At 37.6% G+C, this 15,773-nt stretch overlaps 1 protein-coding gene across 1 annotated transcript in view; it reads right to left on the bottom strand.

The window, feature by feature from the left end:
• Positions 1-4,078: 4,078 nt before the first annotated feature.
• Positions 4,079-15,773, bottom strand: part of LOC146452968 (TNF receptor-associated factor 4-like) — a 50,210-nt gene continuing 38,515 nt past the window's right edge. The window contains exons 5-8 of the mRNA XM_085097179.1: positions 12,141-12,215; positions 10,961-11,038; positions 5,952-6,164; positions 4,079-5,263 (exon numbers count right to left, since the gene is read on the bottom strand). Of these exons, the coding sequence (XP_084953305.1) occupies positions 4,763-5,263; positions 5,952-6,164; positions 10,961-11,038; positions 12,141-12,215 (867 nt within the window). The 3' untranslated portion in view covers positions 4,079-4,762. The remainder of the gene's footprint in view (positions 5,264-5,951; positions 6,165-10,960; positions 11,039-12,140; positions 12,216-15,773) is intronic.

The raw sequence follows: 15,773 nt of genomic DNA, 5'->3' as shown, positions 1-15,773 counted from the left end.
TGGACTTCGAAATGCAGAAGTACCTTAAAATCTTTGCATTTATTTATTTCCCACATGTACACAGACAAACAATGAAAAGAAAACAACTCAAGTAGTGGAGTCAGGAGGCTCAACAAAAGAAATCAATATGAGGCTTAAGCCTCCTCAATCTTAAAATATACAAAAGTTATAACATAATATATTGCTTGGAGTTTTTATATAACTCAACAAATAATGTACACTGAGTTTAAAATAAAGATGGCAAAAATTTGAAGGTAAAGATAGTTTAACTGTACTCTGTTAATGTGCTGTACCTTAAAATATGTAAGTAAAAATAATCTAACCTTTTTAAAATATTATTTTTCCCTTCATCTGAAAAAACATGCAAATACTCCATTAACGAATTATGAGACAAGAAAACTGTGGGTTCCCTTGCAGACAAATATTCCTGTTGAGAGGTCAAAGCAATTACGGCTGTTGCAAAGTGTGAAATCATGTCTAAAGTACCATTTGTTGTTAAAAAAAAATAGATGAGCGGTGGTGTGACTTTCTGTGCTATATGTTATAAGGAAGAACGCCAAGTCTTCCCCTGACGGGTTCAATTGGGACGCTATTATTGAGGAGATACAGGAGAAGGCCCCTGCTCGATTTCATTCTACTGCAAGTGTACCTGTTGTACATAAACATGGCAGCCAAGTACCCCAAGTTTGTGTGGCATATGACCTGTAGATAATGATTGCACAGCCTTGTGCAGAATTACGTGACCACTTTCATCATAATATATATCCTTATCAAACACTCTACTTGTAATTTATTGGCAAATTTACTAACATAATAATTACTTTGGCAGTGGATGGATTTTACTGAATAATTTGGTGAAAACAACCCCTTCTATCATTTCTTCAGGTAATATTCATTCATGTAATTATTATTGCTAGTAAATATTAGCAAGAAATTTGTGGTAGCCAGCAGGTTTTAGCATAAAAATTATACTTCTTAGTGAATCATATCGTTTATTGTTATTTTGCACTGATAATCAAACAAAAGAAAAAACTTTCAGACACTACAATACTAGCTTGCAAAAAAAAACTACATTCAATATTTACTAAAGAATGACAAGTCTATAAAATATATATGTTGAACATTCCAAGGATTCCAATGGGTCCATTGCTTCCTTCCCCTTCCCTGTTGGGGGTAACTAATAAAATTATGTGTAACCATTATCTCATCAAGTATATAGAATTTTTAAGTATAATTTGTTTTCAAAACTGTTAATTATAGAGTGATTATAGATGAAACATAAAGTTTTACAGTCAACCAGTCAACGCTTGTTAGACCCCCCCCCCCCCCAAAAAAAAAAGAAAAATAAATAAATAAATAAATAAATTAGTATTCAATATATCTTATGGGTTAAAGAAACATCACTAGCCTTATTGTTTATTCTGTTAACAAGCTTAAAAGAAATTTGAAACATCTTTAGATACAGTTTTGTAACTGATGGTATGAGAAATTTGTATGATTTTGAAATTATTATTATTCTGAATGTGTATTTCTATTGTTCTGGACCTTTGATCAATGCAGCTCACTAAGCTTGGTCCAATTCCACAAACATTATGCAATATGCTGGATGACTTAGATTGTGGCCTAATAGACAATCAGAGCCCAGGAAAGGCTTGAACTAAGAGTCACGTTTGACAATTTTCAGTTTTAGTTCTTAGCTAACATTATTGTCAAGGGACCACAAATTCCCACAAGCGCTGTATAATTTACACAGTTCAGTAAAGGTCTCACAACACTGTGCCAATCATTCAGGATATTGGGGAGTTTGACAATAGTAATTATCTGTCGTCAAAGCAAGAGCTGCAAGATCAGAGAAGAGATTATATTATACTATTCAGCTGCAGAGTGTTGGTTGAGTATAATACTTGCCTTGCCTGAAGTCAATTAAATGTGTGATACCTAATCACATCACCATCGAGCCGACTCAAAAGAAATGGCAAATCATTCAGAAATAATCAATTTACCAGTAATGTGCCCTAATCAATCAGAATACATTAGGTAATGTGTGTCAGTATCTGAGCTATCTGACTCAGCTCTTGGTTAAAGTGTACACTCCACGACCAGATGAAGTCAGGCCCCACAAAAATTTATGTCAATTTAATATAAACCCAATTTTCCCAATCTATTGACCCCTTCTCTGTGCCTCCTACACTGCACCCAAATTTATTAGAGAACTCACAGAAGATAGTTTTAAATTATTTTACCTTGGTTACATGTATACAAGAACAGACTAAGGAGATTATATGCATGGTATAGAAATTGGCTGACTAAATGAAGTACCATATAGTGAGGATATCAACAGTCTCTCCACAATCGCATTATAACCAATTTACTGATGAGAGGTGGCATGATTACCACGCTCCATACAGTTCTCATATACAATTATTACTCTGTGGTTAGGCAGAATAGCTAACTAATTAACCCTCAACACAACTCACTATCCTTATTTTCAAAGCCTGTTGGCTCAATTATCCAATCTCTGTTATACTACTTCATTTTATTTCTAGATATATTATTAGTATACCTGGGAGCAACTCTACAGCACTAGAAGCATGCAAGATGTGAGCACTCTCTATCAGTTTTGCCAAAAGCTAGGCAAAAGGAATGTTTATTCAGAAAAAAAAAATTCACAGCTGCTCTTGAATTCATGGCATGTATTAAATATGCTGATGTTGCTTGCATTCGAACACATATGACATTCTTAAATTCACTTTAAGAAAAGCGTGTACACAATTCAGTCTAATAAAATTTAAAAATTTTGAGACGAAAAAAAACTTAATTTACAACAGTAAATATTATGATTTAAATTATTTTCAAATGGTAACATGTATGTGTTCATTGAATCCCATTTGGAAATAAACTGTTAAGGGAAAGGGAGAAGGTAATTTGAACATAAATTTAATACACAGTCAGCTGCTCAGTTCTGTGAGAGGAGAAGTGATGGTTCCTTTTTATTTGTAAGCATAAACAGTAATAAAGAAATATGTTACTTGTCGTCGAATTAAGTCCACCTTTCGCTCGCTCTTACATGAAAAAAAATCTTACGGGAAAAAATCCAGTTCCTTTTGATCGCGTGTAGAATCAATTTTGGCTTTCTCGAACACCTTCAAGGCCCGATAAAACCTTCCGGCCCAATAACAGTAACGCGGCTGCCATTTTGGGGCATTTGACTTCCGCTTTAATCTTAAGCATGCGCACAAAGACCGGAATCCCACGTTTTCTGGGATAAGAAATTCCATTATCCCAGAGTCTCTCCTGGCGCCGCCCCGCTGACCAAAAAGCCTGAGGACTCTGGGTACGAGATTGATTCGTTGGCCAAAACCTAATCAATCAAATGTAGATAACAGATAAGATGAATAAAAAAACCTCTGAAGCTGATATTCTCTATCTAAAGCCTGTTTGAGCCCAAATACTGGCGACCTCAACATTTCCAATTTTGCAATTTTTGCAACTTGCCTCGGATGTCTTCAATAGCCATGGCCAGAATATAATTTTCCCCAAATAGATTTTATAATATTTATAAACTTCAATATATATGTAAGCTCTGCTGCTAATTTGGTTTATGTGGAAAGAGTACTTTCGGAGAAATAACGAATATGGTTGTGCTTGTTTTTCCTGCTTGTCCAAATGGCTGACAGGCAACATAGTAATGCGAACATTGTCTTCTTGATTGCAGAACCCAAAATACTCTAACGGCAATTTTTATAAACTGGGAGAGTGCCTCTACCATCTGCATGAATTTCATTTGAATTGGTTCTCATGCACTCGAGAACCAGACTCGTTTATTTTTACTATTTGAGAGTGGATTTTTTGGTCAAAACATAGACCTCAGGCCGACGTGATCAACTGCGGTTTCCATGGCAACGGCGCGCCTGCCGATCCAAATATGGCTGTTTTTCTTCATCCCTCCAAGTAACCTACCTCCACACAAAAAATGAAGGGGGGTTAAAAATTTTCATTTCCAACTGCTGGGAAAACATTTTACGTGTTCAGCCACACCTCGGACCAACATTTACCCCAAAATATACGCCGCTTTTTTTTTCTTCTCTACTTCGCGTTAAAATACAACAGTTTGTGGCTTACAATAACGAAAGAAATGGAGAAGGCACAATATAGTTGTACTAATTATATGCCGTTTTCAATAAGATTACATTTTTTTCCTAAGATAAAAATGAAAACATGATACAAGACAGGAAACGATGAAACACTATGTGACTGGATGTTACGAATGCCGGTGAAGCAGTGATTAAAACAGTCAGTAACCAAATTAATACTGCTCTCAAGTGCTCTTCTAGATAATTTTTTGGTTGTTCTTTTTTTAAACGAATCGAAATAGGAATATCATTCTATTAGAAACATCCTATTGGACGAAAAAATTTATATCTATTCTCAAAGAGCTAGGATTAAGGTGCTGTAAGGATGTTCTTCAAATGATGTAATTTTTCATTTCATTTAATTTTTTATTACTATACTACACACATTACAAATAACAATACAAAATACAGGTAATTGTGAGCAACTCTTCCCTATCTAAGCAGATGCAGGTCACTCAAGCCCAATCAATACTCGACGTTTTGGAATCAGAAAAAAAAAGCACAGTTAGGGATCGCATTATAAAACACAGATTTACCACACTGACATCGCATAATCAATTATTACATCAACAATCGCTAAACAATCCAGGAATCTGTTTTGCTCGGGTGTTTTTTAATTGCCATTAAAACTATTGTGGTGGGTCGATTCGAACTTGGATAAAAATAGTGTCATCCACCACGTAGCGCCTGGTCCTCAATTCAGTGTGTGACACAAATGCAGGGAAGCCCCGAGCAATGTTACTATCTGCCTCAGGCCTGGCGAAGTTCTTAAATTCTGGACCAGTTATTAATGACTCAACAATGTTCATTTTGTCTTTTTCTTCTTGTTGTTGATCGATCAGCGTAATAGTTACTTTCTTATGGAAAGGCCACGGTAACATAGCATCGTAGTCGCTTTTCATTATGCTAAAAAATATCGAGAAATGAGTATTTTTTTCTGTGCCTTGGCCATTTGGCGTCGATTTCAATTGAAATTTGTATCCATAATCGTAAAATGGAGCACTGTATATATCGGTTTTTTCTCCAGCTTTGGCTTTTCTCAAGACTTTACTGAAGTTGCTAATCTTCCACGTATTTTTAGTAGCATTTAATCTCGCCTCAAGCTCTCCAAACTCTTCTCTTCGTTTAACCTAAAAAAAAAAAATAGAATAATGAGTAACGATGTGGTGTTTTATGATGTGGCTGCTAATGTTAGTAATTACTTAATTGGTTGCCAAGACCAAGCGTTTTGCCGAGTCATTCATTATGAAAGGAGCGCAACTCGCATAGGCTCTCGCTAAACTAGTGAAACTATTTTGATTATTGATTTTTAGTATATACATTTGTAAATAGTCTGTAATTTTTTTTCTCTACGCAATTCAGTTTATACTGCCATGTAGTGTCTTAATAAACGTATCTATCTATCTATATCTAACGTATCTATCTAGATATTTAATGATACCGGTTTTCATTTGACTATTAAAAGGAATTTCGCGTTTGCTTTGGTTTTGCTTTACTGCGCTCTGTGATTGGTTCGCGCCATTTTGTCAACCAATGGGAAGCCAACCGAAGCCAATCGCGTGTTGATCGCACGCGTTTGAATCCTGCACTTCGCGCCAGTAACATGTACTTTGTTCGAAATCTGATTGGTTCATTGCGTTGTGTACGTCTGTTGTGATTGGCTAGAGTAATTAGTTGCTTTTAGGTTTACGACAATACATTGAAACTCGCTCTAATTAAGAAGTAAGTTAAGATATATTTAATAAGTGAGAAAGTAGAGCAAAGTTTGCTGGAGTGGATTTCTCATGTAACGCATATGCAACGCTTGGATTGGTTTACCTGTTCCTTGTTCAGCTGAGTTTGAAAAGTATCTAACTTTCCATTAAATCCCCTGAACATATTTTCAAGTGTATGGACCTTCTCGTCAAGTTTACGTACGACTTCTTGTGAATTTTCTAACTCCACTTGGGTGTAACTAAGTTTTACACAGGCCAAGTCAAAATGAAGTCTCGTGGCACACTGAAGATGGGATTCAACCTCTTTTCGCTGAACCTACAGGAACAAATAAAAACATTTTAATATTCTAACAACCTTAGCAATGAAGAAAACTGTTCCTCACAGGAAGAGGAGACATGCGTTAAAATGCGATTAACTCTCCTAGGTTGTGCATTGCCTCACAGGTTATCATAAAAAAAACTCTTATGCCCTCGTCAAAACTTACACATGTAACAGCATATTCATATGATTTCTTCCAAAACTACGAAAGTCGATTTAGTGACCTTAATACCTCCTTTCGATTATGACTATGCTCTTATCGACTCATAACTCTTCAAGCCGTTTTCGATTACACAGTGTCATAACCCTTTGAACAATAAGAGAGAGCAAAACAAACCATTTTAAGGGTTTTAATACCTGTGTGTCAACTAAAATTACCTCACTTTCACAAAGCAATCTATTGACAATTTTCTTTTATACTACATAAAACCTTTAAGTATGTCCGTGCAATAAGTTACACTCCCATACAGCTGACTCGTGATGATAACATAGCCTGGAAGGTTAAATTTTTTTGAACATGTCTGATTACGCTATGTTAAGCATCTGGCTCAATGTATGTGACTGCATTCACAAGGGCCTTCCAGCCGGATCATAATCCAGTCAGCTGTCCCTTGGATAGCCACAATCAAGATATATCTTGAAGAGAGTTCAGCTCAAGTGCTCAGCTCAAGTAAACTGACTGCAGAGTCAGTTAAGATAGGAACCACTTATAATTAAATTTAACACACAGGACATATGTAGTCAACATGCTCAAGGAAGACAACCAAAGAGCACCGCATCGTCGTCATCATCATCATCATCATCATCTTTATTTATTTATTTAAACACATCTCATACCTCGTAAGGCATTTGTTACAATGTTACAGCTCCCTTGTACTAACATATTTCGATTATAGTAGTACAGTATGGAGGAGCTGTGGGAGGGGGACGTGTGACCGACTCCAGGTCCTCCATTAATCAGTTTATACAGTAGCTAATAACTGTCTTATCCTTCGTGTCCCAAGTCGGTCACACATCCCCCTCCCACAGCTCCGAACCCCTTTCATGAAAATGCTCTTCCAGAGAGCCGTGTAAAAGAGACAATAAATCATACAATGGGAAATAGGAGTATTAAGTCTTAAGTATATATGAATAAATTACAAATATAACAAAACATGGAAAACATAATAAAACATACAACAGGAAATAACTAGAACTATAATGTATAAATAGGAGACTATAAGGTCTTAAATATATACGACTAAATTACAAAGGTAATAAAAATGATTTCATGCTTGCCTGACCTTCGACCTTACCAGGCAGACTATTCCAGAGAACCGTCCCTCTATAATGAAAGCTGTTTTTTCCAACCTCAGTACATGGTCTTCGTACAAATAAATTGTATGTTGTAAGAATACATAGAGTTTGTGAATGTAAAATTTTGAGTTAAATGATTGGGCATAGTTCCATTAATCAGTTTATACACTATTGTAGCTAATTGCCTTATCCTTCGTGTCTCAAGATTATCCCATCCACGTTCATCCAGTATCTCAACCGCCCGTCTATCATAATTTGACAAGGTTAATACTCTGGAGCCCTGTTTTGGAGGACCTGGAGTCGGTCACACATCCCCCTTCCACAGCTCCTCCATACTGTTCTACAATAATCGAAATATGTTAGTACAAGGGAGCTGTAACATTGTAACAAATGCTTTACGAGGTATGAGATGTCTTACACGTCTCAGAGCTCCAATCCCTCCAGAGGCTTTCTTAGCAATTTTAACTACATGATCTCTCCTCGTTAATGATTGATCTATTTCGACACCAAGATATTTATATGAGTTATCCCTTGTAAGGTAGTGGTTATTTACTTGTATATTGAATTGATGCTCGAGGTGTTTTATCCTATATTGACTAGCTACAATCATGTATTTGGCCTTTATCACATTTAGGCTAAGTTTATTAGTTATTAGCCAAGAATGAATTTCAAGAAAATCATGGTTCATCAGTTGTTCCAGGGTATTGTTATCAAAATGTGCAACAGTTAAGCTGGTATCATCTGCATACATCCGCGCTTTAGAATAGAGATCACAGGATGGAAGATCATTAATGTAAATAATAAAAAGTAGCGGACCAAGAATAGATCCCTGTGGTATTCTGCATTTAATTGTGCTGCTATCTGACAGAACACCATCAACAAACGTTTTCTGAGTTCTTTCAGTGACGTGTGAAGCAAACCAGTTTAGGCTGGCCTGGCACACACCATAAAGTTTCAATTTCTGCTGAAGGATTTCGTGATCCATGGTGTGAAAAGCCTTCAGTTTAAGATCTAGGAAAATGACACCATTTAATAGCCCCTTATCCATATAGAAGCCAGTCATTAGTGGCACGCAATAAAGTAGTCGTAGTGAAGGGGTCTAACGCCTTACTGGAAGTCAGAGAGTATGCCGTGCTCTGTCAGATAACTGTACAGTTAGTTTAAAATAATCCTTTCTATCAGTTTGGTGACAGCTGGTAATACCGAAATAGGTCTATAGTTATCAGGAATGCATTTCTTTCCATCTTTGTATATCGGTGTTACTTTCGCTATTTTTCATTTTCTTGGAAAAATTCCACTTCTAATAGAAAGATGAAATAAATTAGCATAGGATGGAGCTATTATGGAATCAGCCTCCTTTAACAGCCTTGTAGAAGTACCATCTAGACCAGAGGCTTTGTTTGTCGCCAGAGCTCTTATCAAACTAAGAACCTCCGAAATTGACGTTTCTCTAATACTGATAGAGTACTGTGTTGGAGAGATATAATTAGATGGTTGTTTTCAAGAGAGTGGCAGCTGAGAAGCTAGTTTCGGTCCAATTTCGGTGAAATGGGAATTTAGAGCATTCGCTACTTCGTTTGGGATGGTATAATTTGTGTTGTTATATGCTATATTATTTATAGATGTTGTACTTAGATTATTACCCAATAGAGTGTTAATCCTTTTTCACGTCTTTTTTATGTTCTTGGAGTTTTCACGAAAGTACATGCCAAAATGTTCTTCTTTGGCAGATTTAATACCAAAGTTGACTATATTTCTAACACTGTTGTAATCCACCCAGCTTTCTCCTGTATTGAGCCTATTACCTATCTATTTTTAGCTTGTCTCTTTCAAACATTACCACGTACCCTTTTGCGCCTGATAGGAGCATGAAGATTACAAATGGAAAGAAAAGTTTCTTTCCATATCTTCCAGGCTAAATTGGGATCACTATAAATGTCAATTCTTTCCAGGGGATCGACATAAGATCCACTCTAAACTTATTTCGGTCGAAGTCTCTATACTGTCTTGATTCGATAACTCTAGACCCAGCTTTATTGGGTGGTCTTTTTGTATCAAATAAATTAAATTATGCTCACTAATACCAATCTGTGAGACTCCATAATGGGAGAAATTTGTGGCATCATGAGTCAAGAAAAGATCTATAATAGGAGATGAATCCTATTAATTGTTGATATTGAAACACATTACATATTTCAAGTAATCGTGATGTGTGGTGGTCACCGGGAGTAGCATATACATTACAATTCAGGTCACCAAGGATATAAATTTCAATCCCACTGTGACTCCCTTTTTTTCAAGGAGGCTTTCAAAGGTGTCCATTAAATTTATACTACTTGAAGGAGGTTTATACCATGTTGCAACTAGGCCGCAGCCAGGTAGAACCTGGTGGTACGTACAAAAGGCTCAAGGAAAGGTATAAAATATTGGTGGTGGCTCTCTCCAAGGTACGAGGAGCAGCGACACAAAGTTTGCTAAACAAGAAATCATGGAAAAGGTCACTTTGAGTCCACAGAAAAGGATGGCCCAAACGCTATATCCTATGATTGGATCAACAACAACAAAAGTGCAATCAATCTATAAATAGACCCGTTTTTGTTGTTATTGTTGTTGTTGTTGTTTTTGCCCAAAGCGCGTAACTGTCTTGAGCTGAGCCATAGCTTTTACTTCATTAAATTGCATGTATGGCTCTCAACGTTAAGGACGGTGCTACAATTCAACTCGTTGGACAGAGAGAAGCAGATAGGCTCTTAGGGAAATCAAAATTGGCTTTTCTATTGTAGACTTTGACTGCATTGCAAAAGGTAAAGACAAAAATTAAGGAAGACTACGTCACCTGACACTGATAAAACTTGATTGTGTATGAGGTATAACATGAGGGTGGCATCCGTATGTATAATATATTTTCTGTAGTACTGTGTCCGAGTAACAAATAAAACAGCTGATTTTACAGCTGTGTGCTTAGTCACCTGGGCCCAGTTGTTCAAAACTCGATTAACCTATAACCCTGGATTAATGTGAACTTTGATTAATGACTAATCAGTAAAGATTCTTCCAAATATTTTTTTTCTCTCAGTTTTTGACTTAGACTTGTCTTTAACATTAGCTTAAAATTAGCTTAAAAAAAAACAGTTTTAATGAATGAGATGAAAACCTCAGCGTTAATTGGCTCACGAACAACCGGGCACTGGTCTTTCAGTGACTTGAACGGAAGCGAAAAGTGAACTTGGGCATGACAAATTATTGATTTTGTTTTTCCCCACGTAACTTTAATTGCGAACGGGCTGAAATTCATCAAGTAACCGCGATGAAATCTCAGCTCCAAACTAGGCTAAAATTTTAGCCTGATAACTCTGAGACAACTTATATGCGTGCTATCTTTTCACCTGTTCCTCTTATTCTGTGACACCTGGGTATGAAAGCCTTTTAGTCTTAGTGCCCAGGCACCACCGACTAAGAGGGACAGATGGCCCTGGAGACAAGAATATGTATACTACCTTCGCCGGGCAGCCCATCTGAGTATACGGGCAGGAGATAATGGCCAGCGGACAATCATTCTCTTTATGAGCTGGAATCTGTTAAAGGCATTGATACACAAACTAGAAATTAAACTTTCCGTTATGGTAAAGATGATGATGGTGAGTTCCTACAAAACTCGCCAGCTGTAATAGTGCAGACGATTGCATGCACAGTATGAAACGAGGACTGACCAACTAACCTCTGACTTACCTATCTAGCTCGGCTACCTGCCGACAGTACCTACCTATCTATCTACCTACCTACCTACCTACCTACCTATCTACCTACCTACCTACCTACCTACCCACCTACCTACCTACCTATCTACCTACCTACCTACCTACCTACCTACCTACCTATCTACCTATCTACCTACCTACCTACCTACCTACCTATCTACCTACCTACCTACCTACCTACCTATCTACCTATCTACCTATCTACCTACCTACCTACCTATCTACCTACCTACCTACCTACCTACCTACCTACAGTACCTAACTAACCCGCGGGGCATCAATTTGGAATGCTCTATCAGATCACGTAACAGAACTACCATCCATGCTTTTTCAATTTCGCATCGATAATATTATTTATATACTGAATATTTTTGTAAACAGGTTTTGCTTTGTAATGTTATGCCACATGGCTCTTAGATAGAACAGACTTTAAAAGTATAATACAAATGTAGAATTGATGAGATTACCATGTTTAAATAAATTTTTCTGATCCCACCCTATCCTAGTCTCCCTCGCAGCCGTTTTTAGTGTCGTCACGCAACGCTCCTCCCCCGGGAGGAGCGTTGCGTGACGACACTAAAAACGGCTGCGAGGGAAACTAACCCTATCCACCCCACTATCTTCCTTTCACCGACCCACTAATTTACTCAATCACTCACTCACTCCCTTTCAACTCACTCACTCACTTGCTTACTAACTTGCTTGCTTGCTTGCTTACTTACTTATTTCTTAGGTACATATTTTCCTGCCCGGCCAGATCTGACTCAGCCATTGAGATCATCTGATAATTATACTTACCTACGCACTTACTTACTTATTTATAATCACTCAAGGGTTCTATTTTCATCAATGATTATAAATTTTACAAAATAATTCGAATTTATAGATATTTAGGCTCCTATTTGTAGCATAAACTTACTTCCGCTCGAGGGAGCACTGCACCACAATTATTTGGACAGTTGATTGGTTTTCGTTGGTACTGACGTTCATGATCCTTTAAAACAAAGTAAAAGCGATAGCTTTACTGGCAGTTTTCACAGTGCAAATGGATAGGATCGGGTGCAATGATATGAAGGTATCGGACTTGTGACTGAAATATAAATACCTCTTAGGCCCGGTTCATACGTCGAACTTTACATGAGCCGAACCTAATCATTTGGTTCGGCGCATGTAAAGATCGACGTATGAATCAGTTAGGATCGACAGATTTGCATTTGGGTCGACCCGCCGTTCTATTCGACTGCGCCAGTCGAATAGAACGGCAAAAGTTCGACTTCGATACAGACGTCGAACTTTTCATGTGCCGAACCAAATGCATACGTTACGTATAAATTATATAAATTATATCTATCCCAGAGGTCTGTGCATTCCATCGACTTGGCATGTGCGCAAAGAACTTCATTCTGAACAAGATGGCGGGAAAAGAGGAATGTGCTTGTTCTTCTTGTTTCGAAACAACTGAATATACTTGTCTGAGATGCGAAAGATTAAAAAAAAAAAGAATCTATTCTTGAAGTGCACACGCACTTCAAACCGACAGAAACTTTCCAATACAGGCTCTATCAAAGGCGAAGCGTCAAGACTTCTCAGAACAAAATCTTCAAAAACAACATTTGAAGAAAACATTACTCTATTCAAACAGAGATTACGCAACAGAGGTTACCTCGATAACCTTATAAATAAAACTCTTTCAAGAGTCAACCTCAAGAATGTCGGCACTACAAAACCAAAAAACCTGCAAAAACATTTTGAGGTTTGTTATGGAATATCGTCCTTCCGTGCCTAACCTAAAACAATTCAGATGAGTAAACACAGGAGCCATAATCAGGGATGGAGACCGTAAGCGTGGGGTCCACGCGTCCCCATGAGTTGTACCAAAAAAATCTATTTTTAGGCCCCCCCCCCCCCCCCCCTCCTCATGTCATAAACCCGCGTGAATACACGCAAATTTGCGTGGGGCTACTATCTTATATATGACACGGAAAGCAGCTGAGAAAAAATTCACTTAAGATAAAAAAAATCCTTACCTGTGTGAGTACATGTCCGTAGAGTGTAAGCTTTTTTCATTCATTCAACAGTAGCAACGCACGCAGCGCCACCGTTTTGGCGCCTTTTTGACTTTACTAGCTCTGCTAAATTGGATGCCCCTGGATAAATATTGAATTAAATAAAATAAATAAATAAATAAAAAACTGTGAGAGTCATGTGATCAATAGGCCGCTTATTCCAACTTTTCCCGTCTTCTTTCAATTGTTACCTTTTCCTTTGTGAGAGTCTAATTCCTTAAATGTGGGCACTGAATAGATATTCCCTGGCAGAATTTTAAAATTAGGACGCCAGTTTGAACGGGTAGAAAAAAATTTCAATTTCTCCACGTGCGATCTTGGCCGTTTACACGCGTGCGCGCACGCGCGTCTGGCGCAATTTTTTTTCTAAAAATAGATTTTTTTGGTACAACACATGGGGACAAGCCCACAAGTCAAAATGGCATCTCGTTATGGTTTCCATCCCTGATTATGGCTGCTGATAAATGACACTTGATAGAAAATCAGCCTCTGCTAAGGGAGATCTACAAAGACCCTTCCTTACTTTCGTACAGAAAAGAGAGATCTTAACAAGACGTTCTCGTAAGCTTTGAAGGTCATATTCTTCCTATCTCGACCAGTAGGAGCCGTGTTTGGCCTATCTTTATTATTTTACCAAACAAGTTCTTTTATGTCAGAATTCATCTTTCCCGCCATTTTAAATCTAGTTGAGTAAAAACAACAGCCGCTGACCGCGAAAATCTACTTTCTCACCTTAGCTTTAATTAAGTTCGACTTCAGTTAGGTTCGACGTCTGAATCAACTGCCGAACTTAATTATTTGGGTCGACCTTAATAGGTATTAGGTTCGGCTCATGTAAAGTTCGACGTATGAACCGGGCCTTACTTACCTTGTTTTCGCGGTCGTACTGTAAGTTACGGACCGAGAAAACGAGGTTAGCAAGATTTTTATATCTCTCGGGTTAATCGGTCGCACGGGAAAGGGTCGGAAAAGGAAACTGGTTGAAGTTTAGTGGGCCGTATTGTGAAGTATGGCCACAAAATTGACCAATCACACCGCGCATACTAACTGAGAGATATAATAAAACGGATTAAAGCTCTTTCCTTTCAATATGATGTACCTGGGCCGCAATCTGAGCCGGTTATGTTAAAACTACTCGCGATTTTCGTATTTACCCTTTCACTTTGAAATTCACACCATGAGCCGTAACGTTGCCGAAGGAAGAAATTAAGAAGGTACCAATGCTTTAAGAGAAAACCATGTGTTGATACAGAGACTTTAGCAACCTCGCTCTATGGTGTTCCACCATTTTGAATATCGCCAGCTCCTGGGGACTAAAGTTGAGACTATAATACAACGGGCTATGAGAGTTTGGTAAGGAAGAGAATTTTGTCATTGCGCTGCGATCAATACAGATGACCTAGTCGTTCCTTTTTTCTCTAATTACATTTTTCCCTGCCAGAAAATGATGCCTGAAATCGAACGGCTAATCAAAGAACTGTAACAGATAGAGTGGTTAAAATAAGGCGTTGCCATGGCATCCAACCTCATCCCCATGGCTTTTCCCATTTTACAAGGAAAAAGCTCTGGGAACGAGGTTGCATGGCAACCAGATTCTCACCTGAGTTTTACACGCTGGATATGACATGCTACAGTGAGTGAGACAATTTTGGTTTGAACAAGAAACAACTTTTAGAGGACAAGACGACAAATGGTTCTATAAGAGAGGAAAGAGAAATAGATGAGACAGTTAACCATCTTGAATAAAAAATTGAGGGCATTTGAATGTTAAGAAGCAAGTAGAGAGACTGCTGAGATTGTTTGAGTTTGAATTTACTTTGAGAATGCCATGTGATTTCACTCCTTAATTTATAGCTATATTGATATCTTTTATTCAAAAAATCATAAAGGGGTTTTTATTGCATAACGTTACATTTCTAAAGGCATTCGTTTTCTGAGTTTAAGAGATAGAGGAATACTGATTGCTTGTGAGAGGGGGTGGTTTTGTAGATTAGCTTAGATTCAACGAAAACGTTTTTTGCTAATATAAATCAGTAGGTGGTGTCATTATCTCATGTTTAATAATTAATGTACTAGCTATTTGCCCACACTTACATGAGCGTTATTTTTTCTGATATCATTTATGTTTTTTTTCTTTTGTTTTGTTGTTGTTGTTGTTGTTGTTGTTTTTCTCTTGATCATGTACGTGTAATTTGGATTTGTAATGTCATATATTGTTTTTGTGTGAAAAAGTTCTTTGCTGGTCCAACAATGGTTTAAATTACCGACGCTGTACCAAATTTCCACAGCGAAATTCGAATTTTTTTAAGCGACCTGGGATAAAACTTGTCGCGTCGGGAAGTGGGGTGAGGTGATTCTTCAGTGGAATAGAAGAACCGAACGGGCAGAGGATAGGACGTTTGTAAAATAAGAACATAAAGTTGCTAATCAATACTAGCCTCGCGTGCACATTGCAAAATGCTTAACTTTTACATTTTCAAAATGGC

The sequence above is a fragment of the Pavona decussata genome, unplaced genomic scaffold, assembly GCF_977016875.1.
Source record: "Pavona decussata unplaced genomic scaffold, jaPavDecu1.1 SCAFFOLD_358, whole genome shotgun sequence".
Lineage (NCBI taxonomy): Eukaryota > Metazoa > Cnidaria > Anthozoa > Scleractinia > Agariciidae > Pavona > Pavona decussata.
Note: the sequence above shows the minus strand (reverse complement) of the source record. Positions and strands in the feature narration are given on the sequence as shown.